The 27,390-nt window shown below is 39.4% G+C and overlaps 3 protein-coding genes and 1 long non-coding RNA gene across 4 annotated transcripts; 3 read left to right on the top strand and 1 right to left on the bottom strand.

The window, feature by feature from the left end:
• The first annotated feature begins 2,790 nt into the window (after nt 1–2,790).
• Nucleotides 2,791–4,828, top strand: LOC133724912 (uncharacterized). The gene is made up of 4 exons (XR_009854105.1): nt 2,791–2,927; nt 3,707–3,768; nt 4,433–4,624; nt 4,720–4,828. It is a non-coding gene; the product is annotated as an uncharacterized LOC133724912 (long non-coding RNA).
• A 527-nt stretch (nt 4,829–5,355) lies between these two features.
• LOC133731218 (polygalacturonase-like) lies at nt 5,356–8,749 on the bottom strand. The gene is made up of 5 exons (XM_062158647.1): nt 8,300–8,749; nt 7,902–8,191; nt 7,585–7,813; nt 7,263–7,475; nt 5,356–5,595 (listed from the first exon to the last, which is right to left on the bottom strand). The coding sequence occupies exons 1-5, from the start codon at nt 8,747–8,749 to the stop codon at nt 5,356–5,358; spliced, it is 1,422 nt and encodes a 473-aa protein (XP_062014631.1).
• Nucleotides 8,750–18,350: 9,601 nt separating this feature from the next.
• LOC133742601 (uncharacterized) lies at nt 18,351–19,573 on the top strand. Its single transcript, XM_062170292.1, has 2 exons — nt 18,351–18,625; nt 19,048–19,573. Exons 1-2 carry the CDS (start codon nt 18,366–18,368, stop codon nt 19,310–19,312), a joined length of 525 nt encoding a protein of 174 aa, XP_062026276.1. The 5' UTR covers nt 18,351–18,365; the 3' UTR covers nt 19,313–19,573.
• Nucleotides 19,574–24,952: 5,379 nt separating this feature from the next.
• Nucleotides 24,953–26,874, top strand: LOC133742592 (uncharacterized). The gene is made up of 3 exons (XM_062170281.1): nt 24,953–25,398; nt 25,688–25,851; nt 26,564–26,874. Exons 1-2 carry the CDS (start codon nt 25,026–25,028, stop codon nt 25,819–25,821), a joined length of 507 nt encoding a protein of 168 aa, XP_062026265.1. The 5' UTR covers nt 24,953–25,025; the 3' UTR covers nt 25,822–25,851; nt 26,564–26,874.
• The last annotated feature ends 516 nt before the right edge of the window (nt 26,875–27,390 follow it).

The raw sequence follows: 27,390 nt of genomic DNA, 5'->3' as shown, positions 1-27,390 counted from the left end.
ACAATTGTGACTTGTTAAGGTTTTACGCTGGAAACAAAAAGATTTATCGTATGATTTCGGCAAAGTGTGCAAATGTGACTCGTAAAGAGAAAAGAGTAAGGACTTCCGACGTAAAAGAGTAGTGGCTGATTCACACACATGTACATCGAAAATGGGTGTCTTCATAAAAATCAGGTGGTTAGCAATTAAGTACACCCTAAACACAACAATGAGCACATTGATACATCAACAAGTGAAGCAACCACGTCGGAACTAGATTTTTTTCTTGTTTCAATGATAACATAAGATTGTGTGCCCTAGTGACAAGAAGATGAGGACCGCTTATCTTTATAGGAGATCAAATTCCTAATTCCTCATGTAGAACCGTGACGATTGAACATGATGGAAGTCCATATATTCTTTGTAATTTGTTTTTCTCTGTTTAAATAAATGACTAAATACTTGTTACTCTTTGTACTTTTCTCCATAAAACAGTTTAGTCCAAATTTTTTTAATTAAACATATTAGTCCTTATTTTCTCTAATTTTCACACATTAGGTCCAAAATGACTATTTTACCCCTCACTTTTTATTTTTCTCTCTTTTTTTTAATTTTCCTTTCTTTTTTTATTTATTTTTTTTTCTTCTTCTTCTCCTCTCTCTCTCTCTACTGAGCCACCCTCCGCCGCCTTTGCACCTCCTGCGTCTTCCGCCTCTACCCGACCATATTCTGCCCTATCTGCTTCTTCTTCCAGGACCTCCAGAGGCGTAGTCCCAGATGCACCTCCAGAAGCACCACCACTCGTTGTTCTCCTTCGGCGCAACAAAATAGCTACAAACCCAAAAAGAACAACCAGAATCCATCGAATCAAACAAAACTTCAAACTTTCAAATTCACATGATTATATAAACAATTACGAGACCCTAAATCCCAGATCCGTGAATCAGAACCAAGATCCAATCACGAAAGCAATGCAAATTTCCCATTCAAATTCATCATCTGGGTATTCAATTTTGCCTTCTTTCACACATTACCAACCCCCAATTTCACTAGCTCGCTATTCCCGAACTTCCTCTTGTTGTTGTTCTTCTTCTCCAGCAATCTCACATACTCATCCCCATCCACCTCTTCAACCTTGACGGCCTTGGGCTGTTCCTTAGCGACGAGAGTGACAAAGAAGGAGGAGCGAGGCTTCTTTTGGTGGCGGCGTGAGTAGATGTGGAGGAGCCACTGGCGGTGTTTCAGAGAAAATGCCATGGAAAGAGAGAAATCGAGAAAAATAAATAAATAAATATATATATATATATATATATATATATATATATATATATATATATATATATATATATATATATAAGAGTTGAGAGAGAGAAGTAGAAAAACTAAATTAAAAAATAATAAAATAATAAAAAAGAGAAAGTGAGGGGTAAAATAGTCATTTTGGACATAATGTGTGAAAATTATAGAGAATAAGTACTAACCTATTTAATTTAAAATTTTTGGACTGAATTTCAAAGAGAGATTCATCAAATTCATTCCTTGTCAAAACATTCATCACTACATAAAGAACAATTGCCCGACTATGATGAGTCTATTTTAATTACTAACTGAAAAATAATCAATTATTAGAACCATTCCATCAGCATTTAACCCTTGAGCAAGAGCTGCCTTCTAAGCACAAGTGTTCTTGAGCAGTGGAGCAAATAAAGGAGTTAAGAGGAACATTTTCGGCCAGCAAATCTCTTCAATTAAAGGAAAGCTTTACAACAGGCAGCGCCTACTTCTAATTTGAGAGTAAAGATTGAGGTCTAGATTTCCGTTTTTGAAGTGAAGACCAACACTTTGTTATGTCATTTGGGTTTGATGGCGGCAGTTGGCATGGCCTGGAAACCCTGGCGGCAATAGGCCTGCTGTGATGTTAAAGGGGGAAGGTGGCGATGACGGTGGTTGATGAGCTAACCCGGTTGCAGCGCATGTCAATAAGCACTACGGAAAATATTGCTTGAGCTGCTCTAAACATGCTGTTTGGCAAAGCTGGAACCCCCAAAATCAAATGCGTTAATGTGTATGCTTGATGCTTTGTTGATCGTTGGAGAGAGCAAGGATCCATTTATAGAAGATCCATGAAACTGTGAAGTGAGGGGGTTTCATGCATAAATTTCATTGAAGTTATATACAGTTCTTATTGTAGTAAGCATTAACTAGAACTACAACACTGAGATTTAAAGCAAGCGCATTTCACTTTATGAACCTCTCAACTTTGTGATCGAAGTTAATTTTGCAAATTATTAAGTGCAATAAACACCTAGCTAGCTAGTTAGAATTCGTTATCAGACTGATAAAGAATACACCTAAGTGCTGATCGATCACTGTTGGAAAACAAATGACCTGCATCAATTGATTCCATCAAATTCTACATCAATTAAACATGACAAAAGAACCACGAAAGTTGTTTAACTATATATCGTTCTACATTTTGAGTTACAAAAACACTTGGTTTGTTTAGATAAAGGAGAAAAAGGGGTAGTCTAGAGTACTTGGATGTTTATCATACACTCATTTACATGTAATTGAACCAAAATTACAATTTAGTTGGAGTAATGCTAGGTGAACCACCCTTTGGGGAACCACCTAGAGCCCACCTTAGGTGACAGCTGATGTGGCATAACCACATCATCAAAGCATAATTTCTATTTTTTTTTTTCTATTTTTCTTAATTACGAAAATTCTTTTTTTTTTTTTTTTCACTTTCTTGATTTTATCCTTTAAATCCTTTATTTTTGGCTTTGTGATCTTATCTTCATCAAACGTTGTTTTCTTCTCTCCTCGTCTCACCCCTCCTCTCAACCCTTGTTTTCTACATCAGACGTTGTATTGAAACATCTTCTCGATCTGATTTCCGTTCCTCGCAAGCATCATTGACAAAAGCTCTGCCCAATCTAATCGTGGTTAGTTTTTTTTTTTTTTTTGAATGAAATACGAATAGCATGTTTAGAATTAGGGTTTAGGGGGAAGTGAATTTGATTTATAGAAATTGCTGCAACCATTCAAAAATCTTTGCTCTCCATTGTGTGCTTACTTTACACTTGATTAATTACTATGCTTCAATACGTTAAGGGTGATTCTACTAGTTTATGAAGTTACTTTATATCAAGCTGGTGTACTGTGTTGTTCTCTTTAAACATAAATAGAAAATATAATAAACAAATGGTGCTTACTATCAATTAGTTCTGGCATTTAAGATCCAGTACGTGCAAGTTCTCACTTTAACTAATTCATGACTGATGAGTACCTTGTATAACTTGGAAACAGCAAGAACGAGAGTGCAAAGTCCATTGTTTACCCTGAACATTGGATATATGCTAAGTATTCGTCTCCGACCATCCAATGTAGCACAATGTTATTGTATTCATACGGGTGTAAACAAACTGATATTAGGTAGTTTAGAGTCGACTGACTACATTATGCATCTATAAGTACAATTGAGTCTGAGCTGACTTGACTAGTGAGTAGTGATCACTCAAGACAACACACTGTGTCCAGGACTCCAGGTTGTGTTAGAACAATAAGTTTGAATCTTTTTTCTTATTATTGATAAAGAAAATGGAACGTCTGGTTTTGATAACTAAACAACAGTTCATGCCCTTTAGTTTAACACTTTAACCGGCCTTTTTGTTGTGTTTGGAGTCTAGGATTGTTGTATTCACTATATCATGGTTTTGTTCAGGTGCTTAGGGATGGAACAATCGTCCAACGAATCAGAGAACATTATTCTCACTAATGATCAAGGTATGTTTTTGTTCTGGTGGCACATATGTGAAAATAAAATATTACTTAAATTGTCTAGGAACAGGGGATGATTTATCAAAGAGCTTAGATAATAATCAAGAAAATGAGGGGGAAGAAATAATGCTAGAGCCCTTTGTATTCAAATTCTATGTATTAAGTTATTTTTTGTGCATATTATTTTTTTGGTACTCTTTTGACAACGAATTTGTTAGAGGAGGGCGGGGGGATGACACAGTCGAAGGGAGCTGCAGTTTTTCGGTAATTGCGAGTGATTAAATCATTAATGAGAGATCTCTTGGTTAGAGTAGTATCATTCGTCCAGTCATGAGTGGACAACATTTTCCTTCAATAAAACTATGGATAGTGACGTTTTCTAATGCGTTTTCTAAATCTCATGCACCTTATAGTACTTTCAAATAGCTCACCTGGATGTGGATTATTCTGATTGAAAATATTGTGGTCAGCATGGTTTGAAATTCAGGAAGCTCAGTCATTTCATCGTATAAAATGTTTAGAGTACCTGTTATTACTTTGATGCGATGTATAATAAGGTACATTGGCGAAGGTGTTTGTTTTCGTTAGGATTTTGCATTTGGAATGTCGATTTGGTGTGATTGGTGTTTGCATTTATATGATTTGAGCTAGATTCGTTGGCATTGTACAGGTGAAATGAAAGGGTGCGACCATGACTGCCTCGCCTGCCAAGGTGGTTACTATGGCACTTGCTCAGCACCCAGTTGTGAATGCCAGCTGCAGATATGGAAAGAGCTTTCACTACAACAGTAGCATAAACATCGCCATTGCTGTGGCTATTGATGATGGGCTAATAACCCATATTCTTCAGGATGCAGATAAGGTGTGATATTTGTGAATTATAAGAATTAATATTGTATGGTATCGTAATAGTTTGTATTATACTTACTGAGTGGTAATTTGCTTTCGTTGGCACAGTTGGATTTGTATTTGTTATCTCAGAAGTGGAAAGAGCTGATGGAGAAGGCTCGCTCAAAGCAACTTCAGCCCCATGAGTACAACTCAAGTCTTCATCATTGAAACTCTGTGCATGTTGTAATATCTCATTGCATTCTGCTGTACAATGTACTCAATAGGTTATACTGAATTACTGATCCACCAAAATCTCACAATCAAAACAAATCTGCAAATTTCTCCATCATAATCAAAAATTTCAAATCAAACCAAATCTGCAAATCACAATCAACAGTATAATTGTCTATACAAGCAATTACTCTCTTGAACAATCTGCAAATTCAATGATAACAATAAATTCCGCGGCAAAGCGCGGGCAAGCTTTCTAGTGTAACCCATATTTCAGTTAAAAGATTTTTATGTCACACTATAATAGAGAACAATCATTCAGTACAAGCATGTCAATTATTTCAAAAGGTTAAGCATATCTAATAATTTGTATTTTTGATCTGTCTTCTAGTTAACATGAAGTGTTATCATAAATTTGACACATGCTGAGAATGAAGAAGAATATCAATTAAAAAGCTAGAAGAACTGGGATATCACAATAAACAACAGTATAGTTTCACTTGACAGCTCAAGACCATACATGACATTAATTTAAAAAAGCCTTCTAGTGAGCTGTGAAGGCAAAGAAGCCATATATGCAACTACAAGATTTAACATGGCCTCTTCAGCAACCCCAGCGTCTTTGTCATATGAACTCCCAGCACCCGGATCATTTGTAGAATTCAAAGTCAATATCAAGCTTCTAATAACCCTTTTCAAAGTCCTTTGGGAGTATGACATCTCGGTTCTTGCGAACTGCGTGCATTCCGATTTCTTGACATATAAAACATTCTGCAACAATGGTTCAGAAGTAACGTATTAGAATCTTGTTAAAGATTGACATGAAAAGCAAATCTATGTAAGATTGAATATGGCTAGTTCATTTCCTTTTGTTCTTAAAATTGCATTATGTTTCTAAGTTGTCCATGCCAGTTGTGAAATTTTCATGTCAAGTGTCTGTGATTTTCCTTGGTCATACCAAATCATACGTAACTTTCTCTTTCTCTTGTTGGTACAACAAGTCCAAAAAACTTACAAAAGCACTTTTTCTTTTTATATGATTGCGCTAAAACCAAAGATGTGGCAATCGTAAGGGAAGAAATCAAGTAACATCATCAAATATATTCAAGTGGAGCATCTAAGCATAGTTTAATCAAGTGGTGATTTCATACTCAGGACATGGCATTGATGGCAGCATAAATCAAATCCACTCCCCCCAAAATCCTAATTAATTCCACACACATTTTATTTGTGATTTCATTAAAAAAATTAAATAAAAAAAAACATAACTAACCATGATTAGAATGGGCAAAGGTTATGTTAACAATGTCTGCAAGGAAACTGAAATCAGATTGAGAAGCTACTGATTAATTGAATAGGAGATGAGAGAGGTGAGAGGAGAAGAGGAGAAGAGAAGAGAATAAACCAGCAAGCCAATATCCTTGATTCTCAATTGTTGACGGCATGCACAATGAACTGTAATTGTGAAAAGCATGTCTGCTGAAAAGGTTAAGCATATCTGAAAAAAAAAAAAAAAAAAAAAAAGGTTTAAAGGATGATATCAAGAAAGTAAGGACGCAATGGAGAGCAAAGATTTTTGAATGGTTGCAGCAATTTCAATAAATCAAATCCACTTCCCCTTAAACCCTAATTCCAAACATGATATTTGTATTTCATTCTCAGGAAAAAAAAAAACAAGATTAGATTGGGTGGAGCTTTTGTCAACGATGCTTGCGAGGGAACGGAAATCAGATTGAGAAGACGTTGATCAATTGAAGAGGAGGTGAGAGCTAGGGTTGAGAGGAGGGGTGAGACGAGGAGAGAAGAAAAAAACGTCTGATGAAGACGTCGCGCAGATAAGATCACAAAGCCAAAAATAAAGGATTTAAAGGATAAAATCAAGAAAGTGAAAAAAAAGAAAAAGAATTTTCGTAATTAAGAAAAAGAATTTTCGTAATTAAGAAAAATAGAAGAAAAAAAAATAGAAATTATGCTTTGATGATGTGGTTATGCCACATCAACTGCCACCTAAGGTGGGCTCTAGGTGGTTCCCCAAAAGGTGGTTCACCTAGCATTACTCATTTAGTTGAACCAAATTTACAACATTAACAACAAAGTTATCAAATGAAAATTCAAATGAAAATGACAAATTCATAATTTCTAAACATTAACAATTTTATTTGTTTGGTATTTTAAACTTAGAAATTACGAATTTCATTGCAATACTATATGAGACCTCAGTGCACCAAACATAAAATTCAGAAAAGTAATATCATATAGATCGATACATCGAAAGGCAATATGGGATTTACTGCAGACACGACCATGGAAGCTTTGATATATAATAACTGCATATCCATGTGGTGTGCGCGCACACCCACTGGCCCATCGCCACCAATCCTAATCTTAACAATTAAACAAAACAGCTAGGAATCAAACATATATAATCAACTTCCCACGCAACTCCTGGGCATGACTACTCCGGTGCTGGTTCCACCAATGTTATTGCATGAAGATGTGGCTACCTTATTCAGGTATGTAAGCTTGATGTCATGCAATCTAATCCCTCTGCACGGATTACTTGGGCTGCAATCAAATGTTACCGCCTCCGCCGTTGCCGACGTCCCTTGTATATTCTTGTATGTTACTTGACTAATCTTCACACCAGAACCCTGTACGTGCATGCATGTTACATAGATTAGTTAAAGATTAACGGAATTTATAAAGACAATTAAATGGTATATATGTAAGTAGGTGATTTAACTATTCATTACTAAGTACCTGGTTAGGGCAACCTTGGTTATGTGGGCAATAGTTCTGATCGATGATGATGGGGTTCTTAACGTTCCTCATCATGATGTTCTGGAAGAGAATGTTGGTCACAAACCCAGTGCTGGGCCTCGCCCATGACTTTATTCGTACTCCGTTGTCCGATCCGGTGAAAACTGCATTCGTCAACGTCACATTTTGGACCCCAGCTTCGTTCACTGCCCTGCCTAGACTACCAATGCTGCATCATTATGGATCATCATCAATATTAATTTTAGCACACATGACTCCCATTACCAACTTTGATTGGGACTCAACTTAGAATTTACCTTACGCCATGTCCTGGGCCGCACCTGATGTTACTCATGTACAGGTTTTTGGTGCCAGGACCAATTGATACACAATCGTCTCCGGTCATCAAGGTTGCACCAGTGATAGTAACCCCAGTTGAGCCCTGCACATGAATGCCGTCAGTGTTGGGGCTGTCATCCGGAGCATACAGCTCAACGTTTTGGACCGCCACATTGTTGCAGCTGTTGATCACAAGATGAGTTAACTGACTGTTGACGGATGATAAACCACTTATCACAACGTCATTTGCCCAATTGAACGTTATCGACTGCACATAAGATATATAGTTAAAAATTTGTTGCTAGGCAAGTAATATATATATATACATATATATATATATACCAATAACATGTAAATCCGAAGTGATCGATCATACCCTAGCTCCAACAGGGCAGCTCTTTCCGGATTTCCTGCAAGCCCAAAAGCCAGCTCCCTTGGCGTCGAGTCTACCACCGAAAACTGCAAGTCTATTGACCTTAATGAACAAGATCCAGTGACCGGAGTTTCCCAAAGCCCAATAATCAGTAGGGGCAATCAGGGTTCCGTATATCTGAACGATAATTTTACTCTTGCAAGGGCCTCTGAACACTGCAGCTTTCAGCAAGAACCCTCCTTTGGGGACGTACATGGTGGCTGTCTGAGCAGAGCTGCATGCTGCTGCCCATGTCTTGACAAATGCTTGGGTTGAGTCTGTTTTCCCATCTGCTTTTGCACCATATTTCATCACATTATAAGTTGCGGCTGCATTCGATAAGCCGAACAAGGATATCATGAACAAGAGAAAGATAAGTAGTAGGCATGAGCAGCAGTGATTGATGATAGCCATGTCTCTGGTAGATGGATCAGTTATAGCTAGCCATGTTTCTGGTCGCAGGTATTTATAGTGCTCCGATCAATACTTGTTATTCCATGCTAGTATTGCATTACATTTTATCTATTCTCCATCAATTTTTAATTAAGACTAATTTGAGGAGGATGGATAAAGGCAAAGTCAATGGTGAAAAAAGTAGTATTACTGTATTACTGTAGTTGCACGCCGTTGGCTTAGGTAACATGTACCTGGGTTTTGTTACGTACGGACATATATGAATGCATGTGATGGCATATATATTACATCAGATCGTTCATACAGATCGAGAGAGAAAGACGGCGGGCATTAAGGATGGTTAGAGCAAATGCACCGCAGCTAGCAAGACAATGGTCTTGCCTCTTAATCAGCCCAAAATCAAATATATAAAATCCATACACCGCATGCGTTATTGCCCGATTAAAAGCTTGATCGACCAAGCATACTGGCAACTTTTGCCCCTTGATTTGGTCGACCAATCCAGTGGCACCTACGTAATTAAAGCAGATGAAACACTTTATTTTATTTGCCAGTTTTTTCTCTTCCCACTTTTGACCTCGCTACAGAGAAGACAACAGAAACAGAGAGCAAGGGGAAGAAGAAAGAGTAGCAGAAGCAAGCAAGGGCAAAATTGAGAAGAAAAGAATCTACTCTGCAGTAGATGAAAGTCTTGCCTTATAGAGGTGCACCGAAAAAATGAAAAGCAAAGGCAAAATCAATGAATAGTGCATAATTAGGAGGCAAAACCTCTCCTTTTGCCTTTGCCATTTGCCTGATGCGGTGCACTTGACCAACTAAAAATCGAAAAGGCAGATGCTCGAGCTTACGTAGGGAATGACCTAATTAACAAGTCCTGGCCTCCTGATCGATCAAGCAAGCTATCAGTGTACTTGGTACGATGTTCCAATATTGCATTCATTCTTCTGCCATTAGCATATGCATAAATGCACGTGTCACGTGGAGGAAACACCGGAGGAATTAACTGACATCAATATCCATCAGCGCCGGACCTTCGTGGCTGCGCATCGCTCCATCACTACCTAATCACTCAGCCGATTCCAGAACAACCTGATTTTCTATACACCCATCCGACTAATGGGCCATCTATACGTAAGGCCTCGTCGTGATGACTTTTATTTTAGACCATCATCAATCAATTTACTCTATTAATCAATGACTCACCCAGTCCTTTATGATCTATATTAATTGGGCCTCAACCAGCTAGTTTCCATCTCTTAAATAAAATCAATGATGGATCGAGCTGGAACTACGGCCGTGTTGTCTTTCACATCAACACGGACGTCTTATTAGAGGCAGTCGCTAGAGCCGTACATATATACATATGGCTTTACATTTAGGGTGTGTGTGGTACGACGGGTTGGATCTGGATGAGCTTAGAAACCCTTATTTAGTGTAACACAAGCTATCCCTTATTCTCCAACAACATGGACTCTTTTAATTTAAATGAGACTCTACAACATTCCAACACCTTCTATCATAGAGACATAAAAAATCATGGACTGCGAAAGCCTCTCTCACTCGTTCTACTCTTCTCTTCAGTTCATCATTCCCACTTCCTTAAACCTGCAATTCAACTCCGCCCCATCTATTACTTCATTCCCAAACCCCCATTTCGGCGACACTACTCCACACCCAACCAGACCCATGCCAGCTCCCATCGCCAATGACCCCTCACCGTCCTTGAAAAATCGGACGGCGTTGAATTCTTGGTTTCACAGCTCTCCAGTAAGAAAATCATCTCTCTGATCCAAGAACATCAGACAAACTCACAATTGGCTTTTCGACTCTTCATTTGGGCCACCCAAAGCTTGAAGCTTTGCACATGAATGTGTCATTCGACAGTGATTGACATACTCTTGAGGAATGATAACGCTTTCAAAATCTACTGGAGGAGTTTAGAGATTGTGAGATTCAAATCGGATCCAATGCATTTTTCATGCTGCTAAAAGGGTATGACAATCATTGTCAAGAAGGTAGTCAAAGCTTTCGCAAGGATGAAGAATTTCGATTGTAAGCCTTAGTCCTACATAGCATCAAACATGAGTAAGGTATTTGTTTGGACCCAAAATGAACATTTTGGCCTGAGAAGGCATGTGTTGGAGAAATTGAGCCAATATCAGTGGCTCAAGCTATATATTGTCGACAAGCTCGAAATATATATTTAGAGGCTAAATAAAGCCTACTATGGAAGTATGACAAGTCAACTTTAGCATATTTTCCTACTTCGGCTAGGAAAAACCGAGCTAGACAAGGAAGGAGGGGTGGCAGACTAACCAAATGAAATCGAAATGTGCTGAAACTTTCCAGATCCATTCTAGACAGCCCAAGGATCATTTATTATGAAGAGTGCAAGAGCTTTTTTTGAGTGGAAGACCTTCAAACAATCAGCTCAATTTTCTACAGAAGCAAAACTGGAAAACTGGACCTGTAAGAGGTCCAGCAGCATTTTCGGCCCAACCACATGGAATAAAAATCTGAAAATTTGTCAGGATGATCTACACTCATAGTGGAACATTTCATATGAAGAAGTCGAAGGCATATAATGAAGTCTTGTTGGAGAAATAATTGAAGGAATAAAGGGGCAGAAACTGATCACACTCCTAGTCCTAGTCTTCTCAGAAGCCGACTTTCAGTGCCACCAAACCCTCTGTCAACGTGCTTCGGTCCTAGTCTCCTCGGGAGCCGACGGTAGTGCCGCGACCACAACGGTTACAGAACCAGCCAAGCAAGGGTAACGCCCTAGCAACCCAGCCAAGCTAAAGTCACGCTTTAGCAAGATCCAACATTTCCCGGTGATGTCGCTCTGCTCGATCTACAATATTGAGTATCGATTGTGTTAACAAGAAGAAACTTCAGCAAAGTCCTCACCACGAGGCAGAAAGAATCCCCATGACGAGGTTGGTGCTCTCCTCGTCTACAATCGCTTGAAAAGAAATCAGGTCAAGGGACATCCCCGACGACCGCACCCGAACGGTGCTGGCACGCCCGCGCAAGAAAAGAGACTGTTGACCAGCTGCAGCAAAATTGGAGCCAAACATTTTGGCACGCCCAGTGGGACTACATCAGAAGTTTTTCTCTTGAAGCACATTCAACCACCGGGCTTTAAAACAAACATTTTGGCACGCCCAGTGGGACAAAACTAGAGTTTTTTTTTGCGTCCATCGATCGTTGGGAAGCTATGGGAAAATCTTTGTCAAAAGAAATTCCTAAAGTAATGCTTGTCTTGATCTTTCCAAGGAAGAAGTGTCTACGAACTTTGCTCTAGACTCGCACATAGACAAGATGGGCAATGCTGCCGTCACCTGTGATTCTGCTTTTGATGACAAGTTCGTTCCTCTCCCCATCCCAGAAGATGCAAGCTGGAAAGAAGAGATGGACATCCGAAGGATTAATACTGATAGGCATTGGGAGATGCTGACCAAATCGCGTGCGAAGACGGACCAACTTTTTCAACAGACGGAACAACTTATTCAGCGGAACGAGCAGAATGCTCGGGAAGCTATCGAACGGATGGAGCAGAGCGCTCGAGAGTTTACGCAGTGGATGGAGCAAAGTGCTCGAGAAGCTAGAGAGCAATTCCAGAAGCCTTTCTGGCAAGCTGCTCAACATGCCGTGAACACCACGACTGAGTCCGCGACCATGCACAAGAATGACGCCAATCTGACTGCAACTCATGTGGATTCGCAACATGGGGAGGTTGACGCCATCAACACAAAGCAAGAGAGCTCCTTGAAAAGTCAAGAAGCGGCGCGCGAAGATGGTGTTACCAAAATTGATCGCCTCTTAATTGAATTGCCTATAAGAGGCGATCAATTTAAAAGCAAAAACCTTCCTCTCGACCAGCCCGTCGCAGAAGAAGAAAGTAGCTTGCCCATTGTTGAATCACAGCCTTACATAGAGGCTGCTAATGGAGAAAATGGTCCACAAGATTGTTCTTCTGACAAGAAAATTGTCTCTGAACAAATATGTGATTTCTCCACTGATCAAGCCAAATACGTGGCCATTGATCAGATGCATGGGGGGCAAGATATGGCCCATGATCATCCCTTTGATCAAAAGAAGCAAGTTCATGATCATTTTAATTGTGACTCTGCTACTGGACGTCATGGGGAAGGTGATCAAAATCAGGACCAACTTAATTATCAATTAAGTTGTGGCCTACAGAAGCCAATCTGTGGATTTATTAATCAATTCAACTTGAAGTTCTTCATATATTCTTCAAGGCCAAGCGGTGGCTTTGATATATGTGGAGGGCACATCTACAACCCACGTTGCATGAATGGCCAGAACAATTATTTTAGTGGCCAAGTTGTCCTTCGCAACTGTAAATTTGAGTATCATCAATACAAGTTAACTCTTGTTTACAATTATCCAGCAAGTGAAGCTCTTGACGTGGAGAATTCAGACCAGTAAGTGGTCGTCTATAATGGCCAATCTATGGCTAATCCTGAAGACACCATGTTCTATGACATGGTAGTTGGCGACAAAGCCGATCTTGAAACATCTTCATCTCCAAAAGTGCAATTGAAGATCATGCTTCGTCAACCAACAAAGATACTTGGGGGGCAAGAATACCCCTCTCACGAGCCAAATTCCTCCAAATTCTTCAACGAGAAGTATCTTTATTCTTTTCCTACAAGCTCTCACAGGAGGAATTTTTACCCTACAAATTTTGATACACCGGAGCTTGGAGTGAAGCATAGATGGCCTCCCCCGTGGCCTTCTGGAGGTTAGCCAAATATAGTGCTGCTAAATTTTTTCTTTGTTTTTAAATTTCCTGTCAATTTTCAGTTTTCATTTTTATTTTCGTCATTTGTGAATCATAACGGAATAGGTGAAGTCTCTTTTGTTAATATTGACCTAAACTCTTTATTGGTGCCTAGTTCAGGTCCCTTAAGGTTAAGGGCGGTTTTTATTAACACTTGTTGAACTGTCTTCACACTTATGATCTTTCTCATCTTAGTAAGAATAGCCTATGTGAAATGGTGTCTAGAAAGGGGACAACGTTCATGACAGGTTCTTGAATCCAGAAGTGCGTGCAAATGGGCCTAAACCACTATGTGGGAGTAGCTCATGCCAAAATGGATTCTGCCTCTCTTGTTTGCCCTTCCCCACCTGGCCATTTCAGTAAGGTTGCCCAAAGGATTTGAAAGAAAATTTGTGTCTAGGCGACTATACTTGGGCCGCATGTCTAAACCTTGATTCACAATGTCTTATTAAAATAAAAAAAAATAATAAAAAAAAAAGAGTTTCAAATTTGTGCGTCGCGGAGGATGCAAAAAATTGTGTTCTTGCCTAATAGTGGCTGGAACTTGCTAATATACTTAAGAGGCCATTGGTATTGGTCTGGGCACATATACAAGAGGCATTTAATATGCCTAGTATGGTATTAGCAGTGGAGGAGGTCAAATCAATATTTTTGCCAATAATTGTGGCGAAAGCTGGGTTGCGAATTGTTGGCAGCGAAGTGGTTTTAATTACATGGCCTCGCAAAGGATGCTTCGCGAAGGAAGACTGGCGATTAATATATGTATGCTCACTATGTATAATTAAAAGGGAGAGAGGCTACTGTTCAAGTAATTTTAGTCAAGCCAATACAAGTGGCTTTGGAGCAACGACATTATAAGAGCAGTGCTGATTCAAGACCTCTTCAGTCAAGACGAAGACCTTTTGACTTCGAGGTCTGGGGGGCAATGTTTGGACCCAAAATGAACATTTTGGCCTGAGAAGGCATGTGTTGGAGAAATTGAGCCAATATCAGTGGCTCAAGCTATATATTGTCGACAAGCTCGAAATATATATTTAGAGGCTAAATAAAGCCTACTACGGAAGTATGACAAGTCAACTTTAGCATATTTTCCTACTTCGGCTAGGAAAAACCGAGCTAGACAAGGAAGGAGGGGTGGCAGACTAACCAAATGAAATCGAAATGTGCTGAAACTTTCCAGATCCATTCTAGACAGCCCAAGGATCATTTCTTATGAAGAGTGCAAGAGCTTTTTTTGAGTGGAAGACCTTCAAACAATCAGCCCAATTTTCTACAGAAGCAAAACTGGAAAACTGGACCTGTAAGAGGTCCAGCAGCATTTTCGGCCCAACCACATGAAATAAAAATCTGAAAATTTGTCAGGATGATCTACACTCATAGTGGAACATTTCATATGAAGAAGTCGAAGGCATATAATGAAGTCTTGTTGGAGAAATAATTGAAGGAATAAAGGGGCAGAAACTGACCTAAAACCAGCTCAATATTCACATGTTCATGTTTCCTACCCACATGAAGAAAGCTAGATGCTTTTCTCTTTTTCCTTGGATATATTTTTCTTCTACAATCTCTTTAATAGATCATCACCACTTCCATGTTGCTGCACCTTCATGCTTTGCTTTCATTTCATCTTTTCTCTATCTTTTCCATATTTTACAAGTGAACTTAGATCTACTTTCATTATTTTTCTTCCACTCATCATTTCACTCTTCTTTTTCTTCCCTATATAAACACCTTCTCCTCTCATTCTAACAGACACATTCACAACACAACATCAAAACATCTCTAAGATGATCTAAGTTCTCTCTAGAGCAAACCTCTCTAAGAGCAACTCCTCTCCCTCTCTTTCTCTTTCTCTTACCGGTGATCACACTCCTAGTCCTAGTCTTCTCAGAAGCCGACTTTCAGTGCCACCAAACCCTCTGTCAACGTGCTTCGGTCCTAGTCTCCTCGGGAGCCGACGGTAGTGCCGCGACCACAACGGTTACAGAACCAGCCAAGCAAGGGTAACGCCCTAGCAACCCAGCCAAGCTAAAGTCACGCTTTAGCAAGATCCAACATTTCCCGGTGATGTCGCTCTGCTCGATCTACAATATTGAGTATCGATTGTGTTAACAAGAAGAAACTTCAGCAAAGTCCTCACCACGAGGCAGAAAGAATCCCCATGACGAGGTTGGTGCTCTCCTCGTCTACAATCGCTTGAAAAGAAGTCAGGTCAAGGGACATCCCCGACGACCGCACCCGAACGGTGCTGGCACGCCCGCGCAAGAAAAGAGACTGTTGACCAGCTGCAGCAAAATTGGAGCCAAACAGTATTAGTTATAGAAATTAAGGAGGGGCATGACAGTCCTGTAAAACAAACATACCCTCAGAGAATTGTTGTAGAGAAGAAATAAAGAGCACACACTCAAGCTCCAAAACCCTAGTTCTCTCTTTGCTAGGATTCTTATTGTCGACGATAGTCTTCAACGACAAAACCTTGATTTCTAGCCATGACTGACTCGATTTCCACCCTTGCTGTTGCTTTTGCCCTCTAAAAGGATGTGCACGTCGACTTCGGTTTGGCTGGGAAGGTTGGGCTCTAGGATAACCACCATTATATGGTAAGGAGATTGCTCACGCATTGCCCTAACACGGCGGGCTTCATTGCTATGATCCCTACAGTTTGGAGAATGTACGCTGGTCTCTCTATCAAGGCGGTGAGAGATTAGTTTGTCTTTTAGTTTAATAGGGAGACTGACCGGAATCACTTCCTCCATAATTGCCCGTGGTTTTATAGAAATGCCATGTTGATTTTGGCGCCGTATGATGGCGTGTCAGTAGTGGACTCAATCCCCCTTAGACCAGGCCACGTAGTCGAAACCTAGAGTATGGTGAAAAGTTTGTCTTTTGCCCTGCGAAACAAGTTATCTTTATTTCTGATTGGTTTGTCGATTGGGAGGGTGATCAAGTTCAATAAGTTAGTTGTGAATCAGAAGGAGGAAGAGCAGAGAGTTTGTCTGCAAATGGATACACGATGTTGTTTCAGGTTTATTCAGCACTGTTTGGCAACTGCAGAGGTCGCTTCATGTTCTAAAAAGTGGGTGTACTAGGAGTGTACTTTTAGTATGATTGTGCAATCAGTGTTTTTTATAGTTCTTCATAAGGATGTTGTCATGCTTTTCAGGGACATTCATGGCTCCAATGAGCTCATGAAACCTTGTGATTCGTCTACAGTAACATCGATTCGATAGTTCTTAGCAACCATCAAAGCAGAGACGGGGAAGATAGAGAGAGTCTTCTCAAATTAACATCACATCTGTGATATCTTTTCCATAGAATTCCATCAAGGATTTAATGCGAAGTGCTTCCGAGTTGTAGGCAAGAACTGACTTGAAATCACAGAAGCGGAGGCAATGCCATCTCACTTGTAGGTCAGGAAGCAAGGAGTCACAGACGTTGCCAAATCTTTCTTCGAGTGAGACCCACAACCTTCTGGGGTCTTCTTCATTCATATACTCGTACTGGAGCAAATCATCCATATGACGAGTTATTAGGATGATGACTTTCGCCTTATTTGCCTCTAAGGCTGCTTTATTTGCTTCCAAAGCTTGAGCTTGCTCAACAGTTAGCATGTCCTGGTTAGGCTCAAGAATCGTATCCAGGATTCCTTCGGCCTTGAGATGCTGGTGGACATCACGAACCCACTTGTGATATCCAGAGCCAGTTGTTCCCAATGGAGTGAAGTCCAGTTTGTTCAGGTTACTCATCCTGAAAGAGAACAAGAAAAATGGTTAGTTTCGGAGCAGAAAAAGGTACCACGAAAACAAAAGAAATTTCTGAGCGTAATCGCTCCCAAGAAATTCGATTCCAAGAGGTATTGGATTAGATCGAAACAATGATGTAAGTGGTCAATCATAACGTGTTTTAGGAAAATTGAAATTGTGAGAGAATTGAGTCGTGCTGATAATGTGTTTTAGGAAAAAGGGATGTAGAGAATAGCAGAGAGAATTGGGAGAATGATTTGTGTCTTTCATTGATAATAGAGACCTCTTCATATAGAGGATTACAAGCATAGAATCTGAATTGTACAAAAAAACATAATCGTACAATGATTAGGATATCTACGAAGATATCTCCGAGAATATCTCTAATACAAATCATATTACAACTTACACAAATAATCTAGAGTTTGGGCCAGACACATATTCTGGATTTACTTGAACAGACAAAACATTTTTAAAAGGGTTTGATTAGTATGCATCTCCGTTATTAAACTAAAGATGTCAAATTAGGTGACCGACTGACATTTTGCTAAATCCGTTCTTCAACTGATAGGTCAAATGCTATATTAGTTTATTATAGTTCTATTTTGATATTTAAATTTTACTTGGATGCAATTGGTTGTATAAAATTACATGGATCCATTTGAAATAAAATAATAAGGTTGCTGTCAAAAATGATAGATGAAAGCAATCTGTCGTTTACACATAAACAAAGACCTTTATTGGAGATGAAATTTCTGTCAAATATAACAAATGAAGGTTTTCACGTGAATTTGCATACTGAGATGCTCTTACGAAGCTTAAAAAAAAAAAAGCAAAAATATCACGGATTAGATTAGTTAACCTAAACTTTCATGTTTCGATAAGTCCTGGACGGGTGCACCAAGAACCATGCACAGTGTCGCGCAGCACTCATTTGCTGACACCTGTCACAGCATGAAAACGTGTCCCCAAAGCAGGACACCTCATTCGGTTTTCTTCATTTAAAGCGGTTCCGAGCGTCATTCTCATTCCTGGTTAAGATCTATTTGCATTTTGCAGCAATATGGAACTCAAACACACAAGAATTGCTTCTACTGTTCTGATTCTTCTTTGCATCCTCGTCTATACTTTTGCATTTACGGTTCGAGATGGCGAAGAGCGAGAGAGAGAAGAAGTACGAATTGCCAAACCATCGTTATGGGAGATTTTCAAAAATAGCTTCTCTGTGTACACATCTTCGCCCTTGAAAGTTACCAGCTACTGGGAGAAGGTCAAGTCGCTTGTACGCCAACTACATGCCTACTTCTTCCCTCCCAATTTGGAGTATGTTCCTCAACTCGAGCATCTACTTAGCAAACTTTGTTCTTCAGTTCTAGTACTTTGTGTTGAATGTTATGAGTTGTTCATGTGTTGGGGGTTGTTGTGAGTTTCGGTTCGGAGCTATATGTGTATAATTCCTTTCCATGAAATTCCTACGTGCATGGGTCTATAGATTGAAAAATGGTTCGGATGTTATTATAAGGAAAAATATGTATACATATATCTATGGTCACTGCATGGGTCCATAGCTTGATGGAAATTGGATGAAATTATGGATTTCGAGTGAGTTTAGTAAATATCTTCGTACATGTATACTGTTGTGAGTATTAATTGGCATTAGCATTGTGAAAACATGCATCGATTTGTTACCTTTAGCCCCAAAGGAATGTCATGACGATATGTATTTACTTGTGTGGTTGATGAAGTTTTAGGGGAACTAGCAGTAGTGAAGAAGCAAGAGTCGATCAACCTAGCAGTCCTAGAATTGGTGGTGATGGTGGAGGTGGAGCTGGAGAGAAGGTGAAAGAGGCGGTGAGCAAGAGTTTCGGGAAGAGCAAAGCAACTGTGGAGGACACGGCTAAATCAGCTGCTAAAGCAGTAGGTGAAACTGTGCAGAAGACCAAGGAGAAGGTGAAAAGGAGCTTTTCTAACAGAGAAGCAGGTCATCAAACTCATGAACCCGAGCTGTGAATATTTACACAGATGAACTTTTGGGTCTTCTGTAGTACTATATGTTTTTGTTGATATATGCATGCTGTTGTAACTTGTATAATATTCAAATTGATTTCATAATACGAGTGTAACTTTTAATGAGAAGTTTTCAACATGTAAGTTGCCCACACCGACCCCAACCCCGGGCTATCAAGTCTCAAGTGATAGAAAATATGCAAGGACTCTACTTTAGATTTTAGAATCAAAAGTCATGTGTATCGGAGTATTAAGATATTCACTGTTTGTTTTAAACATGCATGAGACGAGCACTATATTTTAGAATAAAATAAATGGTTGATGCTTTCAATAAATTGATTGAAAAGATATCAACTATTTTTGGTTTGCGACTTATTAAGAATGTTAATGAAAACGAACACAACAAATAACCCTAAGGGTTGTTTCTCTCGTCTCTCCCGAGGAACAGCCGTCACTTCCCTTTTCTTCTCTCCGTCCGACGGCGCGTCGCCTTGATGTCGTCGTCAGACGGGTCTCCTTGGTCTCCTGCTGTTCTGCTCCCCCTTCGGGTTGGGTAGTGAGAGTGGGGGCAAATAAGTGCCCTGGATCGGGTCCGATCTGGAGCATCTAGCGGCTTGTGAGACGATGGGTGAGGTCTTGCACGCTGGGTTCGAGCGGTGGAGGAGGTGGATGTCGGACTCGTCTGGTTTCGCAGTGGTCTTCTCCTGGTCGTGTGGTCGCTGCTCCTTCCGATTTGGCTGGAACTTGAAGGACGATGGCTTCTTCTTTCTTTTCTGGTCTGGATCGACGTGGTGGATGCAGGTGGCGTTGGTGGTCGACGGTGAGTACTCCGGCGGGCATCCAGGCGGGTTTGGCCGGGTTCATGGTTTGCGGCTGATGTGTTGGGCCTCATCTTGGGTCTCTGTTGCTGGGCTAGGGCAGGGTCTGCTTTGTTGGGCTCTGTTTTCTAGGGTTTTTAATCTAGGTTTTTTTAGATTTAAGCTAGCATTTTTTCTTTTTTCTTTGAGCCTCTACTTTAAGAATAATATTGGGGAATGGTCTTGGCTGCGTTCGGATCCTCCCTAGTAGTGTCAAGGTTACTTGAATCATTGGAGCTTAATCCTATGGTTACATTATGTTTTGAGTAGTCTAGGGCTTGCTTTAGGTTATTCATTCATGGCTCTCTTCTGTCGTTGCCCGGAGTCCGGGTGAGTCATTTGTAATGTTTCCTACTTTACTATTAATGGACTGACACCCACGCGTTCAAAAAAAAAAAAAGAATGTTAATGAAGATGATGCCATATATAGCACTTCTTTAACATTCTTGACAAGCCGTAAAGTTTGAACAAACCAATTAAGCTTGTATTTCATGTTTTAGGGCTATGACTATAGCTTTTTGTTTGTTCAAAAATCTGCTTGTCCGGTTTTATGAGCCCTTTCCCGATTCCCCTCGCTTAATCTTTTCACCCTCAGACGTTAGAACTGGATGCAATGCATGTGAAGGTCTCCTCTCCTTTATCTCTCTAGCTGCGGCGAAATCCCCACTCACTTCCCTTCCCGTAGATGTAAAAAATAATCATGTTAGTGACCAGTGCCGTTGCCTACAAAAGTGAGGCAACAAGTTATTCAAGCTAGAAAGGAAGTAGAGTCAATGTTTGTACTTAGTATGTGGTTAGCGAAACCCTAAGCTTAGGGAGACATGTGAAGCGGCGGCCGTCAGATCCGATTGCATCCAGCACCGGCCACGGCTTGGTGAGACAGTATAGGTTCTCGGCTTGTGGAGGAAAGCTCTGTGCGGTAGTGGTAATCCGGCAAGGCTGGTTGTTTCTAGATTGGTGGTGTCTGCGACGGTGGGATGATTGTTTGATCGTGTTGGTGAATCCGGGTCTAATTGCTTTGATATGGGATTCTGCATGGGTTGATTTGTTTCGGACTGCAGCGGCTTGAGTGACTGCAAGTTTGACAAGCCGCTGGTAGTCCCAATTGACTCACAAGGAGAAAGGTTGGAGAGAGTCGTTTGGATCGATCGGTGTTTCTTTCCCGGAGGCATGGTCGAGGAGACACCGGCGGAGGCGAAGGCAAGCTTGATCGACCCTGTGATGAGGTGGGGGATAGGCCGGCCGCCGGAGACGGAGGGGAATGCTCTGTTGGCTTGGGTTTGGGTATGGTTATCTAAGCTCGGGCTCAACCTTAGGCTGATGGCGCAGAGGACTCTTCCTGCTAGGCAAGTATTGATTTGGGCTTGGGCCTTCGGGCTTGGGCTCAGGTGAAGGCAATCTGGGCCCTAATGTTTTATTAGGGTATTGAGCTTGTGTGAGGTTTGATTAACTTCTATGAGTCTTCCATGATGTTTCTAGTGTCTTGCTTGTACCACAATTGCGTGATTGGCAAGTGGGGACTAGTTGAATGATTTATTTTCCCTAGGAGGCGATGTTTTTTTATTCTTGTATAGGCTCGCTTAAATGTGAGCATCCTAAAGATTTTAATAATCTGCTCTAGCTTAGATAGTTTAGTTCGGATTTTCTTGCCGAGTTTTGCTTATGTAAGTTATGGTAGACTCTAACCTATTGGCTGTTGATCTAATGAATTCAACTTCTATTTTAAAAAAAAAAAAGTTATTCAAGTTAGAACTTTTTTATTGGGCCTTGTGAAAATGCTTTTGAAGATTAGCTTTCCTCTTTGTAGAGTGATTAAATGCTTGACAATGACTTCAAAAATGTGAGTTTCGCGTGCCAGCAGCAAAGATTGTAAACACACAAAATGTGCCAATGTGTTCTCATGAAATGTATTTTGATTTGTATTTTGCAAGTTCATCGTTTTGTATCACACAATTTTCATTGTCATAGACATGTTATATGTATTAGAAAAAAATAAGAAGAAGACATGTTATATGTAGGTGTAAAAATTGTATTATTGTGTTATGTTCAAGACTGATTCCGAAAGGGAGACGCCGTCTCTTACATGATTTTTTATATATGTATTTTTTAAGTTCAAACATGGGGTAGACTTGAAGAGAAATCTTCAGAATCTTTTTAACCCTACAATCAAATATGAGTGAAATCAATGCTACAAATATTAATGATGTAAATGGCATCACATGAAATGTTTTGACAAGATTCAGTACGAATATTTTTTTTTTGAAAGAATTCAGTACGAATATTTTAGAATTCACTTATCTTTTTATATCTATGTCTTTTGTACATAGAACTCACATATGTTTTGGTTAATAATAGAAGCTTTGGAGAGTTTTGGACTAGATTTCTCTATTTATATCCTTAATGATGTTAATTAAGCTTTCCAAGGTTTTCCTTTCCAAGCTTTGCAAGGTATCAATTCAAGTTTATAAGCATTTTGGTCAACAAAGTCTATTTATGAAGGAAATTAAGGGTTGGAATTGTTTTGGTGATGAAATCAACTGAAGGTCATGTTGTTTCAAACAATGAAATAGAAAATTACGTTTATACTTTATGTCTCTATATGGATTTTTAATGGTAATTAAGTATTTATTACACTTAGAGCATCTTTAGCAATGCTAGCCATTTTTTAGTCAAATTTTAGTCAAAGTAGCTAAAGAGTCATTTTGGCTAGCCACTTTAGATATACCTCTGCATCAGTTCTCTCTATTTTAGCTAAATTTGATGTTATATTATTTATCGAATGAAGAAAAAATAGATTAAATGTATTTATAAATTATAAAGAATGACTTAAAAGGAATGTTTTAAATTAACAAAAATAATAGAGAGCCTCATCTCGCTCTCTATATTTAGGAGCAAGATAGCTAAAAGTTAAAATAGAGAGTCACTTAGGAGTCTGGTGCAGTTGCTAAAATTAATAAAAAGCTAAACATGCTCTCCAAAATAGCTAAGGACCTAAGATAGAGAGTCTGCTAAAGATGCTCTTAATAGCTTGTTTCAATTGACTTTCCCATCTCAAATTTAAATTACTGTGTTTCAATCCAGAGATGGTCCATCAATGGGGTTGCCCAATTGAACTGAGGTGATCCCTAAAGCTATTGCGATACCCAATTAAAATTGGGATCGAGTCCAAAGTGATTGGAAGAGTTATTTGGATCTGGGCTCAACTCAGGGATCTAGTTTCAATCCTTTATGGTATCGCATTTAGGATCCTAGTGGAATTATATCGCTCTGAGTTATTTTTCTTTTTTGGAGTGGTTTGGCTAGCATACTGATGGTTAGCTTAGTTTACATACTATGAGGTCTATTGTTACACCAAGTTAAAGGTTTTTTTTTTCTTCAGAGTATCACAATTGAGTGCATTGATAAATGTAGTTTCAAACTATTTTATTTTGTGTAGAATGACTTTACATAATCGTGTAGGCTCTTGAAATAATTGAGCTTTATTGTACCAGCGGATGATATCCATTTTCTCTTACTTGCTTGGTCACTGATTTAGGGTTCAAGCACATAGAGATCTATATATGTGTCATTGTGACCTTGGGATCTAATGAAATCTCTACTCTATTTCCAAAAAATAAGAAGAAATAATTTGATTTAAGTCCAAAACTCATACCCCGTATTGGATGTAGTCGCGATGAATTTTTTTGTTAATCGCGGTCCTATAACTCAGCTGCCGCATTAGATTTATTTCATTTTCTATCTTGCTGACTCAACGAAGCCATAAGGCATAAGCAAACCCTTTTAGTTTTGGGAGTCCAATTTTGCCAAAACCCATGTCTAGAGCAGCTCAAGCCAATTTGATTCCGGTTGGCATTTTCATTCTCTGACAAGTGAATATCAATTGCTTATCAGTTGTAGCTAATATTTGGTCATTCAATGGAGTCTTCCTGCTCTTGATCTCGCTGTCTCTCTTAGAAAGCTTTTTTATACCTGTAATTTCGATAATCCAGGTGTTGGTTATATTAGGGGTTTTGTTCAATCATGACCATCCCTTGAGGCAATTTAAGTAGGTTTTAATGTTTTATTGGTTGACATTCACTGGCAATGGTCGCGTGCAATAAGCTAGCACAACTCATTGGACTTGTCCAATAAAAAATAATAAAAAAAGGTACAACTCATTGGAGCATATGCGACAACAAGAAGTATATTGAGATAGCTCGATCATAATTCGAGTTGTCTAGTAATGAGACATAAGCTACATACGAGACTTATGAACCGTATACCAAAGAACCATAAGAACATACAAGTCATTTTTTTTTTTTGGTTGAAACTTACAAGTCATGTTATGTCTATTACCTTCCCAAGTTCTTAATCTTGTCGTCTAGAAAAGCAATTGATGATCGAACAAAGCAAATTCATAGACTCATGTTTCTAAAATTAAATAGAAAAAAGCTGAACACAACAGCATGTTAATACATAATAAAGAATCCGTCTAGCAAAACTTTTGAATTTTTGTCATTCTAAAATTAAATTCTTAAAGAGTAAATATTTACGCATAATTTTACTCCTCTAAATTTAAATCACAAAACAAAAACTTCTCAGTTATTTTTTATATCAAAGTCATGAGACAATGGGTGTTCACCGTGTTCTTACATGCTTGGTGAGTTGCCCCTAATTGAATACACCATTAACAACAAAAAGAAGAAAGAAAAAAAAAAAATTATTTTCCACACACAAAAAGAAAAAAGAAAAAAGAAAAAAGAAATTAGCTTTCCTTATATAAACCTCAGACCTTCCACTACCTAAATTTACTCTAATCATCACACTCTTCCTTCTTATCCAAACAATTCTCTAGATTACTCTCTCCTTCCCTCGGATCCATGGCAAGGTCTCTCTCCCAAACCCTGACCCTCACCCGCCACCTCTCCCCCAAAACGTCGTCGTCTTTTATAACCCTCCGCGCCCAATCCAACCTCCCCTTCCACTATGACCAATCCGATCCCGCCGCCGCCGACTCCGTCGATCCCCTCCTCCGCAAGCTCGAGGACGCCATCCACCGCATCATCGTCCGCAAGTCCGCCCCCGATTGGCTCCCCTTCGTCCCCGGCGCCTCCTACTGGGTCCCGCCGCCGCGGTCCAGATCCCACGGCCTCGCCCAGCTCGTCGAGAAGCTCGCCAATCCCTTGACCGAGGAGGAGTCCATGTCCATGACCACCGTTCGCGGCTGGCCTTCCTCCGCTTATTTCATTCAAGGTTTGCTTTCTCTTCTTGGATTTCGGAATTCTTGAAATCTGCTTCATTTTCAATTCAATTGTTTGATTCCTATGCACACTTCGATCATCTGGGTCTGAATGAGCTTGTGCCATTTTACCGAAAAGATTATATCTTTAGATTAAGAAATTAAGGTGGAATTGAAGAATTCACGTTTTGCTGGCATCACATTGTGAAAATTAGTGTTTGATTTGTAATGGGATACATTTTGGGAACGTTGAAATCTATGTTCAGGATCTGTTGTAATTGAAATCTATGTTCAATCTTGTAGGTTCACCTCCACTGATGGAGGTCTTTGTTGCGAAATCTGATAATGGGGAGTCTGATAATGCGGAGCAAAGGTTGGATACTGCTGATCATAAGTCGGATAATGCACCCAATTCTGAGGAGGAGGAAGAAGGATGAACCATACGTTTCTGAAAAGTGGCATCTGAGGTGAGCCTGTTTGAAGATTAATTTGCCAGTTTCCTTGTTGTGAATGAATTGTTTTGCTCATTGAGTCTGATGTATGTTTCTATCATCAAATAGTCGAAACTAATTCAAGGGTTTCTAAAGATGGATTGAGCATACATAGATAATTAGATATTTAATAGAAATTTAGGCTTGCAGAAGTAGACATGAGTAGGTAAGAAGAGTGATCGAGTTTTCTCTCCTAAAGAAGAATGAGTTATAATACTAGATTTTGACACATGCTTCTATGTGTTGCACAATGCACTGTGGTCAACTTTGGCCTAAATTGGTGGCCTGTACTTTGACCTTGTTCCCGTATATTGTTCTGGTCCATGCTTTATGTCCGGGCGAGTGTTGAATTATCATGAGAGATGTGTGTAAGTTGCTGATTTGACATCATTCAATGAATACAAATATTGATGATTTGTTGAGTTTTTATAATGGGGTCAACTCGAAAAATAATCTTTTTGAGTATAGCAGTGATATTCACTTGGAAAGTGTTGATGCTGTTGGGGTAATCATAGGGAAAAAGTCTGTCATGGTTGAAATAATGCTCATATTTGGTGATGTTAGTGTTAAATTTTCTTGCAAGCAATTAGTTACTATAGTCTAGAGAATACTAACCTTAAAGTCTGCTATTTGTAAAGCAAAGCTATTTGCTTGAAAGCTAATTATATGTTGGTTGCTTGATATGCAGGCTAGTCTTGTATATTTCATGTTGGATGAAAGCTGTATTGATGAAAGGCATTTTGTCAAGGTGAAGAGCTGTACAGATGCAACCTGGTTAGTTGAGATGGAGTAGCTTCTATTCCAAAGTTCAATACCCAAAAGGAGCCATTGTAATTATTTCCTTTCGTATGTAAATAGAACAAATCAATAACTGTATCAAGTGTACGTTATTTGTACTGCGCCCGCCTCTGTATTTTCTGTTTTTGGGTTTATCATCTACATTCCAGGTTTTGATGATCATGTAAATATCAATGATAATGACATCAATCTTTTTCTTCACTGAGATTACAAATTCATTTAGTTTATGTCTTGGATTGAGTAATCCTTTCTTCCCGACCAAGTCGTTAGCTCTGTGCTTTTGGTTGTTCATAAGAACCAAGAACTAGTTATACTGGAAAATGAATATAATACCAGGCAGAGTATTTGGACTGAAATTTCTCTTTTCAACTGTTACCACATTCCATTCAATAATGGGGGCCTGTGATTGTGCTAGCTTAGGTTGATTTGTAGTGGTTGGTATTGGGTGGACTCGTTTTTGGTGTGTATTATATACTTGTACTTTTTCTTTTCCATGAATATTATATACTTGAGGCATGTCAATGTAAGGTATTTGTATAACATAGTCGTGAAAAATTGATAATGTCACATGCATAATTCAGCAATGAGATCGGTGTAGCTAAGTAGCAACTTGTAATGACAATGCATATCAAAGATCAGAATCAATGTTAGTCAAATTCAATCTGTAAAGCTATTATTCTTTCGGCAATTGTGTCTTGCACCAGCTTTTCTTGCCTC

Source organism: Rosa rugosa, chromosome 1 (genome assembly GCF_958449725.1).
Source record: "Rosa rugosa chromosome 1, drRosRugo1.1, whole genome shotgun sequence".
Classification (NCBI taxonomy): domain Eukaryota; kingdom Viridiplantae; phylum Streptophyta; class Magnoliopsida; order Rosales; family Rosaceae; genus Rosa; species Rosa rugosa.
The sequence above is the reverse complement of the archived record's forward strand: the minus strand, read 5'-3'. Positions and strand labels throughout refer to the sequence as shown.

Coding starts and splice junctions, on each gene's coding strand:
- LOC133731218 (XM_062158647.1), bottom strand. CDS start 8,749: ATGGCTATCATCAATCACTGCTGCTCATGCCTACTACTTATCTTTCTC. Junction 7,814..7,901: donor GGCCCAGGACATGGCGTAAG/GTAAATTCTAAG, acceptor ATAATGATGCAG/CATTGGTAGTCTAGGCAGGG. Junction 7,476..7,584: donor ACCAAGGTTGCCCTAACCAG/GTACTTAGTAAT, acceptor ATGCACGTACAG/GGTTCTGGTGTGAAGATTAG.
- LOC133742601 (XM_062170292.1), top strand. CDS start 18,366: ATGGAACTCAAACACACAAGAATTGCTTCTACTGTTCTGATTCTTCTT. Junction 18,626..19,047: donor TTCTTCCCTCCCAATTTGGA/GTATGTTCCTCA, acceptor TGGTTGATGAAG/TTTTAGGGGAACTAGCAGTA.
- LOC133742592 (XM_062170281.1), top strand. CDS start 25,026: ATGGCAAGGTCTCTCTCCCAAACCCTGACCCTCACCCGCCACCTCTCC. Junction 25,399..25,687: donor CTCCGCTTATTTCATTCAAG/GTTTGCTTTCTC, acceptor TCAATCTTGTAG/GTTCACCTCCACTGATGGAG.